Below are 15,675 nucleotides of genomic sequence, written 5' to 3' on the forward strand. Positions count from 1 at the left end.
ATGATATTGTTCAATAATTTCCACACTCTGTTGGGTCACCTTTCTTTGGAATGGGAACAAAATATAGATCTCTTCCAGTCAGTGGGCCAAGTGGTTGTCCTACAGATTTCTTGGCACAACTTGGTGGGCACATCCAGGGCAGCATCTGTTAGTTGAAATACATCAGTTGGTATGCTATCAATTCCTGGGACCTTATTTTTTGCCAATTCCTTCAAAGCAGCTTGAACTTCTTCCTTTATCACCATAGACTCTTGCTCTTATGTTGTTTCATAAAATTCTTTTGTGTTTGCTAATTCCTTTTGGCACAGTGACTCTATATACTCTTTCCATCTTTTTTTAGTACTTCCTGGGTCATTTAATATTTTGCCCAGAGCATCCTTAAGTATAGCAACTCGAGGTTTGAATTTGTTCTTCAGTTCCTTGAGCTTAAGAAATGCTGAGCAAGTTTGGCCCTTTTGATTTTCTGATTCCAGCTCCTTGCACATTTCATTGTAATATTTTACTTTGTCTTCCCGCGCTGCCTTTTGAAATCTGTTCAGCTCTGGCGGCTTAGTGGTAAGAAATTATTCTGCCAATCCTCTATGGAAGAACAGTGGACAGTCTTTTCTTGTGCAGTTTCCAGCATCTGAAACCCTGCGGGAGGGCCAGCAGTATGAATTGCTGGATGGTACACAACAACATGCAGCTATGTGGTTGTTTACTGCTGAGTCAGAACTGACCCATATCCAACCCGCCGGTGGTTTGCAGGGACAGGTAATTGCACGGGAAGAGATTGCCTGCCCTTCTTCCGTGAAACAGATGATGGGCTTGAACTGCATGTCTTCAGGATTAGAGCACAGCTTCTTACCATTAGGCTACCAGAGTGTCACATCTAGCTATAAAAAAAGCAAATCAGATTCATATTATTCTAATTAGGATGAATTGTGCATTGAATAAAATATTATGAGAAAAATGCTCCATAAATTATCTTGATGTTTAATTGAGAACTACCAAACGTGAAAGAATAGCTTTTATTTTTAGCAGTACAATTTGGAGTCATGCTAATTTGTCCCGTCTCAAGAGAAAAGGAAAATAACTATTCAGTACTCATCAATCAATATTCATGCATTTTATATCAGGTGTTTTGGAAAATATTTTTGCCTTCTACATAGCAGGTTCCACAGCGTTTCAATAACGTAGGCGCTGTTGCCCAGCTCCTTCACTGCCCTGGGCGTCCACGCTGGCCTGGACACACACTCTATAGCTCTTCCTCTCCCATCACCCCCAATGATGACTCATTTCCTTGGATGACTCATGGACATCCAATAGCAACAAGTTGGGGGTTACTCAGGTTCTGAAGAGTGAAGGGGAAAGCTGTTATGCAGTGAGGACCAGGAACGTTGATGGCCTCTCCAGACGTGGCCTCTGGTGCGTAGGCCCTGCTTGTGCCAATGGTTCGGTCACTCTTGACAATGGGATAATCACCTTTGTACCTGCATTTCTTTGTATTCTATAATCCGTAGAGGTCATTTAATTTTCACTACACACTTTCACATGTCCTACCTCATTTCTTCAGGGCATGTTACATTCCTTCACATTTCAGGAGACAAAGGCACCAAGTTAAAGTTCAGCATCTTCAGAACTCCATGTGAGCTGGTCCCTGAGGCTCCCCTTGAATTACTGATGGCATTTTCTCTGAGCAGTGACCTGCTGGGAAAGTCCAGCTGGGCCAGATGGAACAGTCTTTTTGAGTTATTGACTCTTGTCTTTTGACTGATAGAGACTTTTAGTAAAGTCTTCCCTAGGGGTAATGCTGAATTAACTGTAGATTTCAGGAATGTGAAATCTACGCTTTCTGTCTCAAAGAACAGATCTCATAGCTTTGTAGTCTGATTTTTGGACACTTTATCAGACTTCCATACATTTTCAAAAAGAATTGTTAGTGATCCTCATGGAACTCAGGTTCTGCAGATACACACCTTGCTTGCAGGAGGTGAAGAAGACTTGAAGTTCTTACTGCAGAAGAGCAAAGACTAATCACTATGGCCTTCACTATGGATCCCAATATCAAGAAAGCAAAAGTTCTCACCTCTGGACTGATAGGCACAATCATGCTAAATGGAGAAAAGAACTGGACTTGCCAAGGATTTAATTTTGGATCCACAGTCAACACCCATGGTAGCAGCAGTCAAGAAACAGACTTGTTTCATTGGGCAAGTATGCTATCAAGGATCTGTCCAAAGTACTAGAGAGCAAGGATGATAGTTTAAAGACTAAGGTGCACCTAATCCAAGCAATGATATTTTCACTTGCTTCTGAAAGTTGCACAATGAATAAAGAAGACTGAAGACAAAGTGATATCTTTGAAGTGTAGTGTTGGCAAAGAGTCTTGACTATTAAAAGAACAAACAAATCTGTCTTGAAGGAAGTACAACCAGACTGCTCCTTAGTGACCAGGAGGGCGAAACTTCATCTCATTGACTGTGGTCCTATTTCCAGGAGAAGCCAGTCCTTGGGGAGAAACATCATTCAGGCAAAGGTAGAGGGTCAGAGGTAGAGAGGAAGACCATGAATGAGATGGACTGACCCAGTGACTCCGTGGGCTTGGGTGGGCTCCATGACAGAGATCATGAAGATGATGAAGAGTACGGCTAGGGTAGGCAGTGTTGTTCGTAGGGTCCATGTGAGTTATAATCAGCTTGACGACACAGAAAAATAACTGATGCAACAAGGCAAGTTATCACTGGAGCATTGCCAATTTCATGGAAGAATCCTTAACTAGATTCCCACCTGCTTTTAGGATGACCTCTTGACTTTCTGCAGCACTGGTGTCACAATGGTTAAATCAATGACCTGTTGTTGTTGTTATGTGCCATCAAGTCACTTGTGACTCATAGCAACCCTATGTACAAGAGCTCTAAACACTCTTCTATCCTGTGCCAACCTCGCCTTCTCAAACACACTCATTCCCACCACTCCAGTCACAGATCGATCCTTCTCAGCAAGGGTCTTCCTCTCCTCCTCCTCTTCCTCCACTCTGCCAAACATGATGTCCCTCTCTGAGGACCAGTCCCTCCTTGCAACATGCCCAAATTATGTCAGACAAAGCTTCAGAATCCTTGACTCCAAGGAGCATTCTGACTTCACCTTCTCCAGGACAAACCTGTTTGTTCTCCTAGCAGTCCATGGTATATTCCACACTCTTCTCCAGCACCACAGCTCAAAGGCATCAATTCTCTTTCTATCATCCCTATTCACTGTCCAACTCTCTGATGCATAGCACGTAATGGCAAAGACTATAGCCTGTATCAGGTGCACCTTAGTCTCCAGCCTGACGTCGTTGCTCTTCAGTACTCTTGAATCAGTGACCTACTAACCAATAATTTAAAAGTTCAAACCCACTAATGGGGCAGTTTTACTCTGGTCTGTCGGGGCAATATGAGCTGGAATTGACTTAGTAGCTGTGGTTTTCGGTGAGTTTTTCTGCTTTTCCATCGTAATGCCATATACACAGAGAACAAAATCATAGGAACCTTCAAAGTCTGTGGCAAAAATAAGGATAGTGCTAATAAAATTTATCTTTTATATTATTTAAGGGTCTCCTGACCCTTTTAAATAGGGTTCCTGTTTTCTTTTGTTACTTGATCCTTTTTGATACTATTTCCCCTATATGGACATGAACTGAAGGGGGCATGCAGATTCAGTTTCAGTCTTTGCCCTCCCTCCAGTTATAAAATATGACTAATAATATTGACTTGGTGTAATTGAATTGAGAGACTAAATGCTCTTATGTCAAAGTGCTTTGGCATGAACTTTGTGGCCTAGCGGTAAGGATTTGTGCTTGCAACCCAAAGGTATGCAGTTCAAATCTGCCATCTGCTCGGTGAAAAAAGATATGCATTCTCCTCCCATGCGATTGACTGCCCTGGAAAACCTGCTGGGTGGTCAGCTAGGGGTCAGTTCTGACTCTATAGTACACAATAATAATAACAACAACAACAATAACATCAACATACTTAGGTAAATAGGTAAATTAAAATGTTAAGTGCAAATGTTGATATTTATGTCCAGAATTACAAAATACTCTGTCTTGATGTTTTAACCCACCTGATACGACCCTACGAATTTTGGGTTGTAAAAGTGGAGGGAGGTTCCTCCTCTCCGCTACATATTTCTTTCCGCCCTTCTCACTTGGCTCTTGGCTTTCTACCAGTGCCCACCATTATGATTCCCAAAGCTAGTACTGGATATAATAAAGAAATATATTTTCATTTTAGTTACAGTTGTTTGTTAGTTTACAAATATGTATTTATTGTTCCCTACTATTACTACTTTAAAAAAATGTATTCATTAATTCTTGAGCCACTTGTCACCAATGGATCAAAGGCTTTTGTAGGAAAATTTTCTCCTTCACTGCTTCATCCTTTTGTTGCTGGGGACGTGGCAGAGGGCTATGAAAGCGCTTCTAATTCACGCAGATCTTCTCTCCCTTTGAGAAGTGGATTTCATCGCATTCTATGCTTGGTTTTCCTTAGCAACCAGCCAGAAGTTCCATGATACAGATACGAATGCTTCTAACTACACAGGAATAAAATCAAATGTTGTTTAGACAGATTTTATATTTTATATAAAGAGTGGAAGGGGCTTTACAGTGTGAGGAGAGGAAATTTGATACTTGAGGTGCTTCAGAAACCAGGTGGTAGTTACAAGCTCTAGATTATTTGATTTTTTTTTTAGTATTCATTAGTTTGCACTAACTGCTTATTGCCTGAGGAATGAAAAATTATTACCTTCCTTTTTTTTAATGACCAAAAATGCACTCAACTGTATGGTCCTTTGCGTGTCCCATAGCCCTAGGCTGATCATTTCTACCTCTGGGAAAGAGTCCACTTAACTGGTGATAGTTGAGTACTATGGTTTGGTCCAGACTTTTGTCATTACAAGACTTTCAATTCAAACAAATTCATTTAAGAGTACTGGGGAACTGACAATAAGGATGTATGGAGAAGACCCCTGCATAGCCAGGAAGAATGCAGATCAGAGTCCCCTCGCCATCTGGGTGTTTGTGAAGGGTCAGTAACTCGGGCTCCTCGCTGCTTCAGTTGTACAGTGGCTGGGTTGAGCCATGCTGTCTCCTCAGCCTTTAGGGAAGCTCCTTCCTCCTTCTCTCACCCGAGTGTTCCATGGGACTCCGCCTCTATGTCCACTTCCACCAGACTTCCCTGACCCTCCAGCCATAGTTATGCCCCTTTGCTGTGTTTTCATACCATTCTGTGCGTTTATCAAGCTTATGGTGTTGCTTGCTATTTCACAATCCGACTATGGGCTTCTGAATACAGGAACTGTGTCTGAGTCAGTATTTCTTTCTCTGCCATGGTCACACTTATAAACAGGGCAAAGTATTTGTCAAATGCATGAACAAGCATCTCCATCCACTCCGGGAACATGACTTTGCTTCCTTGTCTGAGCGCAGAGTAGAATCCAGTGCTTTCCCCCGATGCCCTAAAGTTCCCATCCCTTCTTTCGAAAGCCAGGCAGGCTGGGATGCCTTCCACAAACATCTTCAGCAGAGAAAAGTGAATATGCACACAAAAAGTACATGCAATGCGTCACTTCGGCAAGAAATGATGATTGTAAGCTTGGCGTAATATCTATCTATGAATGACAATGAATAAAATATATTTATAGTAGTAATAAAAGAACTTTAGTAACAACCAGGTTGTAGTTAATCTAAATGTCGTGGCAAGAATTGAGAAGTTGGGCAATACACATTCCTTTAGTATTTTATCTTCACCCTTTAAAGAAATGGATCTAGTTCGTTTGAAGGGAGCCCTAGTGGCATAGACACAGGGAGGTGGGCTGCTCACCCGAGACCGAGCCTCCGTGGTGGTTAGATTCCCCCAGTGGCTCCACAGGAGAGAGAGGGTCAGTCTTCTTCCCAGTGACTCCCAGCCTGAGGAACCGCCTGGAGAGTCAGCTATGAGACAGTCCCAACTCGACGCCAACGAGAGCCAGTGTGACCGCCTTTCAGTGTCTACCCTGTTGCTCCTCAGAACTCAGCCTAGATGGTAGAGTGTTAGAGTTGCCCACCAGCCCTTTCGCTTCTGCCTTCACACACACACACACACACACACACACACACACACACCCCTACAACTGCACCCACAGCAGCAGTGGTGGGCAGTATGTTATGCTGAGCCATTTTAATGATATTTTGCCATGAAGTGCTGTCATCAGAAACAAGTGATTTCATTAGAAAGAAAAAGAAAGAATTGTCCCGACCGCTGTCCTCATGCACTCTTCTCTCTGCCTCTCTTTGTCTTGCAGTGAGCATGTTTTTGAACACATTAACGCCGAAGTTCTACGTGGCCCTGACGGGCACATCCTCACTCATATCAGGCCTTATTCTGGTAAGTACTGTCATTCTTATTGAACAACATGTGGTTTACCATGGTAGACTTTAGTGTCAACAGGAGAATGATCTGGAAACTACAGCGCCATATCTTACAGTGATGCTGTGGGGGCTTGGAGGGGACTTAGAGGCCTTTTACAATCAGGTTATATATTTCTGAAATACTTGGAAAAAATATGTAATCATATGTCATGTTTTCTGAAGGGAAAAATAACATAAATAAAATGGAAAATAGAGGAAGACACAACCCTGTGTCAGTTTTAGTGTTTAAGGACTAAATACTCAAAGAGTATGACCTATTAGAACAAAATTTGTTTCATCAGTCTTATGAAAATTGAAGGTGCCCTGTTATTAAGTGTTGGGTTGTAAAATAAATGTGGTGGTGGTGGTTGTTGTTAAATACTGTCAAGTTGTAGGCGACTCATAGCAACCCTATGAACAAAGGACCAGAACACGTGTATAACTTTCTTCGTTTCTCCAAGTTCATAGAGTTTCCAGAGTCAAGCTGTTTCGGAACTGGATGCCACTCCTGCTTCCAAGCTTGTTTTAGTCAGAGAGCTCCACTTAACACTGTCCACCATGGGTAGCCATTCTTGCATTTTACATATCAGTGTCACAGTGTTCAGCTCCATAGTAACCACAAGTTACCTCTGTACAGTAAATCGACAGCCAGGGCTATATTATCTAGAAGAATGTTTGACTAAAAACAATTAAAACCAGGCCTGAGGGACGCAGATTAAAATCACCCACCTATGGCTTGCTAGCATTACTTTCTGTCCATTAGGCCAACTGAGCTTTCTCATCGTTGTTGAATGTCGTTGAGTTGTAGGAGACTCATAGTGACCCTATGAATGAAGGACCCGAACACTTTCTTCATTTCTCCAAGTTCATAAATACAATAAAGGTGGACAATGCAAACCCACCATTTTCTCAGCAGGAGAAAGAAGAACAGTCTTTTCCCCACACAGATTTGCAGCCTTGGAAGCCTGCTGTCGAGTCAGACCTGTCTCAGCTCCAGTGGTCTGGCTTGTGATTCTGTTTTGTTTTAGTAAAAATTGTTTATCACTGGAGCATAACCAAGGACAATAGGCACCTGGATCAGTTTCTCTAAATATGTTGACCTTGACTGTGGCAGTGCTAAGCTTTCCTCCTTCATGTCTTCTACTTCCTGCATTTGTATGTTTTTCCTTACTGTTCCCTTCTTGGGGGGCAGAGTATACCAAATAAGCAAAATGACTTAAATAAGTTAAATAATAACTTAAATCAGTTAAATGACTTATTTTCATGACATTATTTATATTGCTGTTGTTGTTATTGTATCATCGAGTCAGAATCAACTCGTGGTTGACCTGCCAGTGGCTTTTCAGAGGCTTTGAATGACACTGGAGGAGACTGCCCATATTTCTTCTGTGGAGCAGCTGGTAGCACAACTTCTTATAACTAGGCCACCAGCATGCTCTCTGTAATCTACACATTATCATAAATAATTTCAGTAGCAGTTTACTTTTAACATTTGGAGCTGTTTTTTTGTACTTTATTGTTGCATAACGTGATGTTAATTACAACTCTTATTGACCCCCCTAAAAAAAAGACACCCCACTGCTGTCAGGTTGATTTGGATAGTGATCCTGGTGGGAAAACTAGAACCATCCCATGGGGTTCCCACGTCTGTGAACCCTCACAGAAGCAGTGGACTGGCTGGCTGCTTTAACCACCATGCCACTTGACTTCAAATAGGGGCTGTCTGAACTCACTGGAAACACTCTCCCTTCCATAATTAGTAAAGTTATTTTTATGGAGAGAAGAGTTTTAGAAGACTCCCACTCCCCCCATATACTCACCTCCATTCCTGTGTTAGAGAAACAGTGAAAAGGGAGCACTGGCAAGAGTTCATATTTGAAGATGGAAGATCAGTAGAAAATCTGAAAATTTTTGGAGGAGAAAGTCGTAAAAACATGGAGCAAAGACCATAGATGGACTTAGATGAATGGAGGAATTCAGAAGCGTGAGCGTGGAAGGAGTGGACGGGTAAGGAAAGAGCAAAGGGTTGCTAGCTGGTGGCTGTGAAGAAGCATCGTTTCATTGATCAGAGGATGAATTTTGAGATGAATCCTCTTCTCCTGTATCATTGAGGGCTGCTGTGGTAGCCTAGTCGTAAGGAGCTGTACTGCCAACCCGAAGGCACACAGTTTGAATCCACCACCTGTTCTGCAGGAGAAAGATGAGCAGCCTCTTCCTGTGTGATTGACTGCTGCCTCTCAAAACCCACTGGAGAGTCATCTATGAGTTGGCTCTGATGCTACAGCACACAACAGATGTATTATTGAGGACTTGCTGTGGGCTGCTGAACTCAAGGGACGGGATTTTTTTTTAAGGTAGCTATGTGAAGAACCCATGGTTACCCATGGTGGACAGTGTTTGGGGGAGTCCACCAATTAAAACAAGCTTGGAAGCAGGAGTGGCATCCACTTCCGAAATGGCTTGCCTTTGGAAACTCTATGAACCTGGAGAAAGGATGAAAGTTACACCAGTGTCCAGGTCTTTCATTCATAGGGTCACTATGAGTTGCCTATGACTCAACGGCACTTAACAACAACAACAACAACGACAGCAACAACAACAACAGCATAGAGAGAGATCACTTGGCCTAGTGGACAGAAAGTGATGCTACCAAGCTGAAGGTGCGTGACTCTAATCCATGGCCTTCAGTCGTAATTGTTTTTGCTCAAATGTTCTTCTAGGTCATATAACCCAGGTAACTTGAGATTTCTGTGAAGCTGAACACTGTGACACTGATGTGTCAAATGCGATAATGATTACCCATGGCCAACAGTGTTTGGTGGAGCTCCCCGATTAAAACAAGCTTGGGAGCAGGAGTGCCATCCACTTCTGAAAGAGCTTGCCTCCAGAAACCCTATGAACCTGGAGCAAGGCTGAAAGTTATACAAGTGCTCAGGTCTTTTGTTCATAGGTTTGCTATGAATCGCCCGTGACTCGATGGCACTTAACAACAGCGTGTGAAGAACAGCAGCAGACACTAAGATGGTCATTTAAGGGGCCATCACAACAGAATGCCCAGTGCTAAGTGCCAAGGTCAAACCCAGAGAGGGGTAGCACATTTAAAGTTCCAGGGTTTCAGACATGGGATTTACTATCTGTTCTTGTTTGTCCTTCAGTAATATGTAAGCGTGTCCTCGCTTTGAAATTCTTCACCAAATCACCTTGACTTGCTGCACCTGCAGCTTTTAAAGCCCTGAAAAGTTTTGTGCCTCTTATTGTACTATTGTTGTTGTTGTTATGTGCCATCGAGTCGTTTCCGACTCATAGCAACCCTATGCACAACAGCTCTAAACCCTGCTCTATCCTGCGCCAACCGCACCGCCTCTGACACACCCATCCCGATTACCCCAGTCACCGAATCAATCCATCTCATAGAGGGTCTTCCCCTCCTGCGCTGTCCCTCCACCCTCCCAAGCATGATGTCCCTCTCCAAGGACCCGTCCCTCCTGGCAACATGTCCAAAGTATGTCAGACGAAGCCCCAGAATCCTTGCCTCCAAGGAGCAGCTTGGTTTAATCCTCTCCAAGATGGATCTCTTTGTTTTCCTGGCAGTCCAGGGTACATTCAGTACCCTTCTCCAGCACCACAGCTCAAAAGCATCCACTCTCCTTCTGTCCTCCCTAGTCATTGTCCAACTCTCTGATGCATAACAAGCGATTGCAAATACCATGACCTGTATCAGGCGCACCTTAGTCTCCAGAGAGACACTGTTGCTCCTGAGTACGTTTGAGAAGTCCCTAACGGCAGACTTTCCCATCGCGATACGCTTTTTGATTTCCTGACTGCTGGTACCAAGAGTGTTAACTGTGGAGCCGAGCAAAGTGAAGCTGTGAACACTCTCAATCTCTTCATCATCCATCTTGACGCTGCCAATTGGTCCAGTGGCGAGAATCTTTGTCTTCTTGACGTTGAGCCTTAGTCCATACTGAAGGCTGCAGTCCTTGACCCTTCGCAGCAAGTGCATGAGGTCCTCCTCAGTTTCAGCAAGCAAGGTTGTGTCATCTGCATAACGGAGATTGTTGATAGATCTTCCACCAATCCTGATGCCACAGTTCTCCTCATAGAGCCCAGCCTCTCGGATAATCTGCTCTGCATATATGTTGAAAAGGTATGGAGACAGGATGCATCCCTGACGTACACCCTTCCCTGTTTTGAACCATGCAGTGTTACCCTGCTCTGTACTATTGTACTATAGTAAGGAAAATAAGAACTTAACTTACCTGTCTCGACATAGCTACAAATGCAACTTAAGACACCCTTAGCAACAGTTCCTCAGCAGAACTGGTGGTGGTATCAGAAGGGGTGGTAATGCAGAAAGTGAAGAAGACTTGAGACACTTAATGCAGAAGGTCAACGACTCCAGCCTGTAATATGGGTTACACCTCAACATCAAGAAAACAAAAACCCTCACCGCTGGACCAGTAAGCGACATTCAAATGAATGGAGAGAAAATTGAAGTTGTCATCAATTTCTTTTTACTTGACTCCCTAGTCAACACTCTTGGTAGCAGCAGTCAAGAAAATAACAGATGTATTTCACTAGGAAAACTGCTTTCAAGGACCTATAGAAAGCTCTAAGGATCAATGATGTCAGTTTTCAAGACTAAGGTGCACCTGATCCAAGCCTTGGTATTTTCAGTTACTTTCTAAATATCTAAAGATTAGGCAGTGAATAAAGATAAAAGAAGAAAAATAGAGGCCTTTGAATGGCACCATTGGAGAAGAGTACTGATTTTATACCATGGACTGTCAACAGAACAAGCAAATTTTTTTGAGGGAAGTACAACCCGAGTGCTCCTTATGGGCAAATATGGTGAAACTTCATCTCACGTACTGTGGTCATATTTTCAGGATGAACCAAACCTTGGAGAAAGAAGGAAAGTAGAGGGTCCGAGAAAGAGAGGAATACCCTCAAAGAAATGGGCTGTCATGGTGGCTACCCCAGTAGGCTGAACATGAGAAGAGTATATGAGGATGATGGTGTAGGTTCAGATGAAGGTCAAGGCTCATGTCCTGTTCACAGAGTCGCTATGAGCTGTAGGTGACTTGATGCACCTAATCACATTGAGGAGGGATTTTCATAGTACCCAAAGTCTCAAAGTCTGGAATCATTAGCCTCAGAGACCCACCTCAACCATTTGCTTCTAGTGAACTTATAAAGAAGCAATATAAAGTGTCTAAAAGAGAAAATTAAACAAAACACTCTGAGCTGGACTTAGAGTAATGCCTGAAGGAAAGAAAAGTGTTAGTCAAGTCAAAAAGTTCATCAATCTAGTGTTCTAGGGCAGAGGAAAATGTTCTGAAAGATACTTTGGTGGAGCAAAGATGATAGAAACCCTATTGCTAGAAAACCAGAGGGAAAATGAGACAACTCTTGAAGACGTGGAATGAATCTTTCATTTCAGACCTCAAAATGATATTGGTATGTCTTGCATCCTGTGGTATCCATAAGAAGACCAAGAGTAAGCAAAAGATAATCACAGATTTTCATGGATCCCAGAGTTTCTGGAACCATGGAGGAAGAATCAACCCCTGAAATTCTTGTGCTAAGATAATCTTGAAACCTTAAAACAGAAATATTTCCGAAGTCTTCTTGAAACCTGGCCGTTGTTTAGCTTAACTAATAAATAATGTCTGCCTGGAGCTCTTTTAATAATTATCTGTACGGGATAAAATTAATCTCCTAGCCAAAGATTAGATAGGAGCAACTTTAAGGAACAATGAGTTTATCTTAATGGAGTTGCAGCTCAGAAACAGAGAGCGAAAGTGGTTGCACAAGTCAAAGAATGTAATCAATGTCACTGAACTGGATGTGTAGGAATTTGAGTCAGGGTGTGTTTTGCTGTGGATATTCTCAACATTATCAATAAATTATTTTTTTTTAAAGAGAGCCAAAGAAAGTTATGAAAAGAATTAGTATCTGAGAGAGATGATGGAAAACTGAGAATCATAAATTGTTGATTTTGTTTGAAGGTCAGAACAATCATTTAGCCCAAGCCCTTAACTTTTCAGATGGGTAGAATATGACTTAACAAAGGAAAGATGAGGGCATGACTCACTTGTGGCAAAACCAAGCCCAGAACCCATGTCTTTAGATTTTTCACTCTAATATCAAGTGAACAGAAGAATCTTCAGAGTCAAAAAATGTTTTCACATCCTTGGTAAATTCTTAATTAGTATATAGTGAGAATATGACAACTAATTAGCATACATGTATCTTTTTCAGGGGAAGGTAGATTTTATAAGTGTTTAAATATAATTTATATTTTATATAGTTGTTGCTGTGTACCACTGAGTTGGAACCAACCCATAGCTGCCCCTCTGGCATGTTTTCAGAGGCAGTTAAATCACACAGGTGGAGATTGCCCATCCTTCTTCCGCACAGCAGTTGATGCATCCAAACCACGTGCCTTCGAGATTGCAGCACAGTTTCTTCCCCCTAGGTCACCAGAGCTAGTACTTTGGCTTTTTATTTCTAAAGTTACATTGTAAGATAACTTACAAGACATTTTTGGAAAATTTCTTCTAAAAACTTGGGAATTTTTTTTTTTATTGGACAAATACAATCATTTAAAAAGTGAACTTTTTAAAAGACACAATTTAAATAGCACTTTTGTTCCAAAACCAGCAAACCAGCAATTGAGTGTGAGGCAGAAAGGTGGGCCCTGGTTTGTGCCTCTTCCCTTCTCAGAGAATGTGCATGTCAAGTGTCCTTACAAGGACTAGGCTGCGTGCGAAATCATTTGCCCCTCACAACAAGGCTCTGTGATTTGCAGGAAAGGGAGCTGACACAAAATAGGAAGTAAGCGACCTGCCTTGGCTCACAGAGAAGGGAGAGGCGAGGTAGGATTTGAACCCAGCAGGCTCACAGCAGAGAGCTGCATTTTTCCTCACTCACTCTGCTTCCGCTTGGGTTAAGTTCTCAACCTGCTGAACTGTGTGTGGCAGGTCTGGATCTGATTCTTCTGGCAGTGCACTGGTGCGAGTTCCCCAGACTATGAATTCATTCCCTTTCCTTCTGATGAACGCCCCTCCATGGTGATTTTCCCTTATAACCCAGGGCTATTCCTTGGGAAGGGACATCATACTTGGAAGGATGGAGGGTCAGCAAAGGAGAGGAATGAACCGCCAGTGAGATGGACTTCCATGGTAACCAGCAGTGGACTGATGTGTCAGAGAAAATGAGGGTGGTACAGGATAGGGCAGGGTTCAGGTCCGGTGTTAATAGCATCGCTGAGAATAATGTAAAAGCAATGTATGATAGGGTATTATGGTTATCACAAGAGTCTACAATTAAGGTTGCATAGTGGAATGTACTTAGCGTGGTGGGAGGAGTGCGGGAGGGAGTGTTTCTTGTACTTTTCAAGGAGAGGAGCAAACTAGGGTGGGGGAAGGCTGCGCAGGGAGAGAAGTGCAGCAATAAATGAATGGAAATCCAAAATCTTTGTAAATGTTCATTAAAATTATTTAAAAAAAATAGCATCACTGTGAGTTGTACTTGACTCAATAGCATCTAACAACTACCACCACCCAGGGATGCCGCCCAGCTCGCTTCCCTTGTTTTCTCCCTAAAGAACTTTGCTTTGGCCATGACCACTTTTATAGACCTAGACTGGCAAGGCTTTGCCCTGAATGTGGAGCACAGCCCTTAACCCTGCAGCCACCAACCACTGTGCTGAGGGCATGCTAGCCTTGCAGCGTTCTCACAAGGCAGAAGACTTGCCTTCTTTCTCAGAAGTTAAGAACTTCTGAGAAAGACCTTGAATAGATACAGAATTTGAGAAGCTTTCCTCAAAAATGTGTGGTCCATGAGAAAAAAAACCAAAACGCTTGGTCTACTCTGAGGGCAAAATACACTGAGGGACTCACTTCTGATCTCTTGAAGTTCCTCCTCTCGGAGATTACTGACAATGTGTTGTCTTGCTTTTGGGGACTCAGCTTTCCAAGCCCTTGGATTGTGCCAGGCTGGAGATTTCTATTCAGCTCATATTCTTGCCTGCCAAGCACATTTCAGGGAGTGGCAGCATCAAGGTAAAGAAGGGATCAGGTGTTTACAGACGGCTGTGTACCTATAACTGCTAAGCGGTTTGTGCCTGACACCAGGGAGACAAATTACTTAACTGTTCTCCCCAGAGGTGTGCCCTCTGCAGCAGGCAGTGAACAGTAAAACCCTCAGGGAAATTAGGCAGGAGCTCGGGATTCCTGTGCTAGAGACGGAAGTGATTTATATGGTATTTGAAGTTTTAGGAGAAGAGAAGAGCATACAAAGAAAGAAATCAAGCTGGCATTTCCCCTGTAGAAAAGCCATGGAGTCGGAACTAACTCATAGCTGACCCTCCAGCAGCTTTTCAGAGACAGGAAATTGCATGGGATGAGATTGTTTTTCTCTACTAGAGTAGCTGGTGGATTCAAACCATGTTCCTTGGGGTGGCAGCGTGATTCCTTACCCATAAGCCACAAGCTCCCCTGAAAAGACATATAGCAAACAAATAGCATAGAAATAAAATTCATTTAGCATCTGTTGCAGTCTTTAGCATTCATGTATTTAAAAATAACGGTGGCCTAATCTGTGGACATTTGACCAGGTTTCCCTGCTGGTTCTGAATTTTGCCGATTGGAAGCTAGCAAGGGCCGGCCATGCCACCCGCCGCGCCTGTTCCCCTTTGGCTCCTGTTCCCGCACGTCTGGGCAGCTCCCTCTTCCTTCATTTCAAGATGCCCCTCTGGCGCTTGGCACAAGCCTACCCATCTCAGTCCAGTGTATCCACAGGAGCTGCACCTGTCGCCACAGTCCAAGCTGCCAAGTTAGTCTTTTATCTGCTCCCACAAGGACAGGCCCAGTATGCTTGGAGCAGCTTTTGTCGACTGTGTTTATTTCAGAGAAGAAAATGTCTGAGGTTTGTTTTTTTTCTAAAAAATTATTATTCATTTTAATGAAAATGTACAGAGACTTTGGATTTCCATTCATTCATTGTTGCACTTTTCTTCCTGCCCACCCCTTCCCGCCCCAGTTCACTCTTCTCTTTGAAAAGTAGAAGAAAAATTCTTTCATTGTTAGACAATCCCTCCCCGCCAAGTCTACTCCACTATGTAACCTTCGTTCTGGACTCCTGTTCCGGACAGTAATACATAATTATATATCCCTTTTAAACAGTTCTCTCCCTTATCTGTTTCAGTTCAGAATACATAATTTATCTAATCTTTCTCAGTTTCCTCCCAACCCTGA

General features: G+C 42.9%; 1 protein-coding gene across 1 annotated transcript in view; it reads left to right on the top strand.

Annotated features, from left to right (window-relative positions):
- Positions 1–6,306: 6,306 nt before the first annotated feature.
- Positions 6,307–15,675, top strand: part of ST7 (suppression of tumorigenicity 7) — a 178,039-nt gene continuing 168,670 nt past the window's right edge. The window contains exon 1 of the mRNA XM_006882665.1: positions 6,307–6,389. Coding sequence (XP_006882727.1) covers positions 6,312–6,389 — 78 coding nt within the window. The 5' untranslated portion in view covers positions 6,307–6,311. The remainder of the gene's footprint in view (positions 6,390–15,675) is intronic.

This window comes from Elephantulus edwardii, unplaced genomic scaffold, assembly GCF_000299155.1.
Source record: "Elephantulus edwardii isolate Elephantulus edwardi_28Jun2011 unplaced genomic scaffold, EleEdw1.0 scaffold00022, whole genome shotgun sequence".
Taxonomy (NCBI): Eukaryota; Metazoa; Chordata; class Mammalia; order Macroscelidea; family Macroscelididae; genus Elephantulus; species Elephantulus edwardii.